This window comes from Argentina anserina, chromosome 5 (assembly GCF_933775445.1).
Source record: "Argentina anserina chromosome 5, drPotAnse1.1, whole genome shotgun sequence".
NCBI classification, from domain to species: Eukaryota; Viridiplantae; Streptophyta; class Magnoliopsida; order Rosales; family Rosaceae; genus Argentina; species Argentina anserina.
The window spans coordinates 21,674,675-21,680,674 of record NC_065876.1 but is presented as its reverse complement, the minus strand read 5'-3'; the positions used below and the strand labels follow the sequence as shown (position 1 = coordinate 21,680,674).

The window sequence follows — 6,000 nt, the reverse complement described above, 5'->3', positions numbered from 1 at the left end:
AATTAAATAATATACCTATATGGTAGAATTAAATAACTTACCTATATAGTAGGTTTAATTAACATACCTATATGGTAGAACAACTTACCTATATAGTAGGTTTAATTAAATAATATACCTATATGATAGAAATATTTTTAAACACAAATGAAATGTGTAAAAGAAATAGCTCATTTAATTTTGGTTTCCAAATCTAGATTGTATGACTTTGGCACAATTAATTGTTATATTAAGGCTACGAATTATAAATTTGTGTTAAAATAAATATTAATGTAATAAGCTTAGGTTATGGAATAGATTAAATTAATTAGTAGTAAATTATGTAGGTTACAAATTTGACTTCAGTGACAACTTTTGTAATATTGAGAGAATACATGTTTTAATATTAATCATATATGGCAATTTTTTGATGTAAATTGAAATGAGAAAAATGATGGGTTTAATTGAAAATCTCTTCTTAAAATTGGGTCTATAATGAACTGCCCCGAATTTAAAGGCAGGAACAACCTCATAATCAATTTTTTTTAGGACAACAACCTCATATAATCTCATAACACCGCAGCATCCAAATACTTTGTACATGACGTATTATCATTTTTCATAAAAGCAGAAAGGGCCTCTTTAGTCTAGTATTCCTTAAAAAGTGTAAGTTCTTTCCTAATAAGGAACTGGCCAGTATGACTGTCACTGGGGAGCAGCACCAGTCTGGTAACGCTTTCAGCACCCTCGCCAACGATAAAGATGCCAGAACTGCAGTTTATATCTGTTTGGATGTAACTAGAAGACACAGTTGATATAGAAACTTGGATATTACTTTGCCAGAATTCTAGTAGATGCAGTCAAGACAGCTTTTGAGACTGTAAAACATCTTAATACATCTTTAGGCCCTCCATCTGGAAAATGCTGAAACAAATGAGAAACAGAAGAGCTAGCTCTAAATTGGTATGACCTTTTTCAGCAACCTTATTCACAACTAGTAGAAAGTTTGAATTTCTTAGGAGAATGTGAAAGATAGAAGTAGCCTCTGGTTTTCATTCCAATAATTTAGCCACACGAAAAAAGAGAATACTCAGACAGCTTGAGGATGGGGAAAACTACCACGGTCAGCCTGTTGCCCTTTTTGTGCTGTAGAAGTTTGTTTTCAGGCATTCTTCAACTCGTAGTTTGGTATAGCCACTTCATTCAAATCAACTCCTTCAATCTTCTGCATCAAGGTGAAGAATGTGAAACTGCATTGTTGGATATGACATGACTTTATCTTGAAAACCACTAATAATAAACTCGGCCAGCATCCAATATTTGAAAGTTTCATATAAAAAGCATATATCATATTACATATGCAAATTTCTGAACTTCAACTCCTGTAATGAAACATATATTAGAACAATCTTGATTTCTTTAGAAACAATTTCTTTTTTGTAAGAAATGGAGGACATGGCACTGAACTACGTAGATCTTAAATACTTTCAGAAGCCAAACAAGGACAACAGTGATCATCAAATTCAATGTTATATTAAGGATTGAATTAAACAGTCTTCATTATCCTTTGAAGAAGATACATTTCCAAGTTATGGTTAAATCGCTTAAATGACTAATGAATTTCTGAAAAACATTTATGCGTGCACAATCTATATGTCATGAACTTCTGAGTCCCGCTCATTGGATTAGTCACAGCACAACTTTCACTTAAATTCTAATAGAGAGATCACTAAAATACTGAGCAGTAAAATTCAACTTCAAATTTCAAGATTGGCTTTTAGATAGAAGACAACGATGTTTGAGTTTGAATTAATAATACCAAGAAATCTAGTTTCTGAAATTTGGTTTTGCCAAATTCTGCAAGGGAAGCAATGCTACAAGGGTTTGTCACATCAAGCTGGTAAAAACCGTAAAATGCTTCAAGCTCAGACTGGCAAGACTCTTTCAACTCTTCAACAGCTTCAAGACCCCTCAATTCGTCTATAGCAGTTAGCACTGCCATGACCCCATCTGATACCAATTGTCTTACTACTTCAATCCCAACTCCTTTAGCCCTTGTGACCATTGCTTACCTGATAAAATGATACACCTTATTAAATAACAAGAAATGGGAAAGTCCAAAGCATATATACATAAGAACTAAAGAATCAAAATTACCTCTTTTTGGCTTCTGCAGTTGTTGATGTGCTTTGGCTGCTTTCAGCTTATTCCTAGCTTTTTAGTGGAGAAACCACACACAAATAGCTGAACTTTATAGCAACATTCAGCTTTTAGTCAACGTATTGCTGTCATCTTGAGGTTTTGTATGCCAAGAAGGCATCACTTGGAAATCTAAATTAGATGTTGCCGATCAATTTCTGACCAAACTCAGTTATTTCTCCTTGTTTGGATATGACATAGTGCCTTCTGAATATTCTCTCTACCTTTTGGTCAAACTTGAGCTCCAATTAAATTAGAAAAAGGTATTGAGCTCCATGATCCATTTCATGAAAACATTGGTTCAGTAGAAAGCATGCGAAAATCAACATAAAATTAGATCATGTTCAACAACTTCATGAGATTTTAACTTAACAAACTAGAGACAGACAAAGAGTCAAAGATAGCTAAAATCTCATTAGGCGTAAGTCTACAATTGACAGTAATAGTTTGTTAAGTTAAAATCTCATGAAGTTAAGTCATGTTCAACAACTTCATGATCCTAATAACCAAAGTAAGTGATGGTATCTACACTTTTCATTTTGTAAATGGATGGTTCAGCTGATTTTGGAACCCTGGTTGGTACATGCCATAACTGTTATGACATACTTGTTGGTGTTGGTAAGCCAAAAATAGACAACACAATAATATGATGAAAGTGAACTAAATGATCATTACGTAGATTCCTTCAAAATTCTGCAACCTCCCCACTTAATGTTTTATTCAAGTTTAACTCTGTTTTGATCAAGTTTTGCAATGATACTGAATCTTAAGTCTTCTCTCTTTTGTATACTGAGTATCGTCTCATAGCACTTTTTTTTTTCTAAACTTAAATCTTTAAGCTTGAAAGTGGGTAACCAAGTAACTTATCAAGAAGCAAGGTCCAAAGTAAAAACTGGAATCTTCGGTAATTTTCTTGGGCGATAAATCCTGACCGTCCAAACTTCAAGATACAGCCGCAGTCACACTATAAAAGTATAAATACAGCAACCTTAGGGTTACTTTCACACCACAAATCACTACCTTCGGAAAAATCTCAAGTGCGGCAAAACTCCAAATCCCTCTCAGAAACCCCAAACCCCAAAACGATGTCGTCTGAGAAGAAGATCATAACCCTGAAGAGCTCCGACAACGAGACCTTCGAGGTCGACGAGGCGGTGGCTCTGGAGTCGCAGACCATCAAGCACATGGTGGAGGACGGCTGCGCCGACAATGCGATTCCGCTCCCCAATGTCACCGGATCTATTCTGGCCAAGGTGATCGAGTATTGTAGGAAGCACGTGGAGGAGGGCGGCAAGGACGCCGAGAAGGACAAGTCCACCGACTCGCCGTTGAAGGCTTTTGATGCTGAGTTCATCAAGGTTGACCAGAATGTTCTGTTCGACCTCATCTTGGTTAGTTTCGGAAAACCCAGTTTCATTTTGCGAATGATTGAATCAGTTTATAGGAAAGTTTTGAATTTAGGGTTTTGGTTTTTGATTAAATTTTAGGTTTGTTTGGGTAGTCAATTGTAGTTGATATGTAATGGGCTTTCGTACTTGTTTAGATGTCATTGAGACTTTGAATTTTGCTCGTGTTTGGTCTTGTGTGATCATTGTCAGTGTTGAAGTGTGCATTAGTCGTTTTGATGATACAAGGTCTGAAACGAAGATGTGTTAGTTAGCATGATCAAGTTCTAGGCTTAGAGAATGTGTGTTTTTCTTTATGTTATGTTCATAATTATTGGATTGTATTGATTAACTTTGAGCAGTGTTTTTTATTGCTGGATTGTGTCCTGTTGGGTTTGTATTGATTAACTGAGTTAAGGGTGTGTGCTTAATGATTGTTCATTTATGGTTAAAGATAAATTCTTCTCGAGGCTGCTACGCCACCATTGTTGTTTCTACAGAGGGATGCTTATATCTTGGCATATATAGGGAAATCTGGTCTCTTTATCTTTGGTATCTATTTGTTAGCAGAAACCATTGTTAGTGTCTGTACATCACTGTGTATTTGTAATAACATCTTAATTTTGGCTTCTGTTTATCTTGGTTCATTTTCTGGACTTGGTGGTTAATTGTGACTTTCAGGCTGCCAACTATCTCAACATCAAGGGCCTTCTGGATCTGACATGCCAGACTGTTGCTGACATGATTAAGGGGAAGACTCCTGAGGAGATCCGCAAGACTTTTAACATTAAGAATGACTTCACCCCTGAAGAAGAAGAGGAGGTTCGTAGGGAGAACCAGTGGGCATTTGAGTGAAGTCAAGGGCTTTCTTCTCAATGTTGATATTTATGATCAGACCGTGGTAGGAATGTTGATATAGCTAATGACCGTTCATTTTGTCCCTATAGGGGTTTAGAGGTTGCTTTTGTCTTGATTGGAATGGCATTTTATTTTGTTAGGTTGCTTCAACTCTAAGATGTGCAAACCTCTTACTATCTAAATCTGTTGCGGACTTAGTTATATTTGTCTCATCTTTGCATTTGATATTGTTTCTCCTCATGGTTTCTCTTCCAAGGGTGCATAAATTGCTTAAAAGGCTAAAAGAACTTTTGCCTCTTGCTCTTAATTCTTAACACGTGAATATATGTTGCCTCAGTTTTCCAATATTCCCGATGTTGGAACTTAAACATCGTTTTCTGAGGCTGCTTTGTTTCTGTCCCGTATCTTTTTCCAAAACTTAATAAAAATATCCTAGGAAGATTGATGTTACTTGGTCTTACCATCTTCCTGATTTCGTTTGTTAGTGAATGAATACCTTCCCAAATGTGTGATGCTCAGAACTGGTTTTCAGCATCGAATCAATTGCAATTGGTTCAACTGGAAAACAGGATGGACTGTAGAATAATATTAGCTGTATTCTTTCCGACGATGAACATTGAGGTCCTCTTGACATTTCTTTCAGACGATGGGACATTGATTTCCTCGATGAATGCAGTGTAAGCTGTAGAAAGCTACACATATAGGTGAGACAGACAGAGCATCAATGGATGCAGTGCAAGTTCTAGAGCGCTAAACATAGAGATGATACAAAGAGCAACAATAAAGTCGCTTGTTTTTTTCAGTGATAAATTTGATCAAGAAACATTGGCCGATTTTCTTAGGGCTGAATGGAAAAACAAGAAAGAACTTGGCTAGCAGAGTCTGCCTCTAACATAACAGTGAAGTGGTTGCAACAACCACATCGATCCTTACAAGTTACAATCCTCCCCCTCCCCCACAAAATAAGAAAAGAAGGCATGTTCTCATGTCTTGATAAACAACGTGGCGGCAATTGTGGAAGTAGGAAAGAGAGTTTGTTCATTTCCTTTGGTGGTTGGAAAGATATCAGACTTCTCAGCTTCTTTTATTGACCAAATAACGGTGAAATCTCACATCTTCCACGAGGCCACGAGCACAATTGCTGCAATAGCTCGAGTTTTATTTTTATATTTTTATAATTACGTGTGATTTAAATGTGATTATAATGTGACTATTTTATACGTACCCCTAAATAATTTCCCACTAACCTCTATTAATTAAATCAATTTGCAATATTGAACTGTCTCTCATGTAACTACAAAACTATCCTTCATTTATATTCAATTACTTTTAGATTAAATTCATATTATAAGGATAAATTGGTAAAGGTAAAAATAAAAATAAAAAATATGATTATGAATCATATAATTAAGGATGTGGGTGGGTTAGTGGGTGGTTTTCTCCATGATTTCATGCAATAAACTGCCCTCTTTTATTATTGAGCTTCTTATAAAAAAAAAAAGGTCACATTTAATAAATGAAATTAGAATAGTCAAATAAGGTTTCAAAATTTTAAAAAAGTCAAGCAATTAAATCTGTT

The 6,000-nt window shown here is 35.6% G+C and overlaps 1 protein-coding gene across 1 annotated transcript; it reads left to right on the top strand.

Annotated features, from left to right (window-relative positions):
- Positions 1–3,191: 3,191 nt before the first annotated feature.
- LOC126795925 (SKP1-like protein 1B) lies at positions 3,192–4,633 on the top strand. Its single transcript, XM_050522653.1, has 2 exons — positions 3,192–3,569; positions 4,245–4,633. Exons 1-2 carry the CDS (start codon positions 3,264–3,266, stop codon positions 4,416–4,418), a joined length of 480 nt encoding a protein of 159 aa, XP_050378610.1. The 5' UTR covers positions 3,192–3,263; the 3' UTR covers positions 4,419–4,633.
- The last annotated feature ends 1,367 nt before the right edge of the window (positions 4,634–6,000 follow it).

Coding starts and splice junctions, on each gene's coding strand:
- LOC126795925 (XM_050522653.1), top strand. CDS start 3,264: ATGTCGTCTGAGAAGAAGATCATAACCCTGAAGAGCTCCGACAACGAG. Junction 3,570..4,244: donor TTCTGTTCGACCTCATCTTG/GTTAGTTTCGGA, acceptor TGTGACTTTCAG/GCTGCCAACTATCTCAACAT.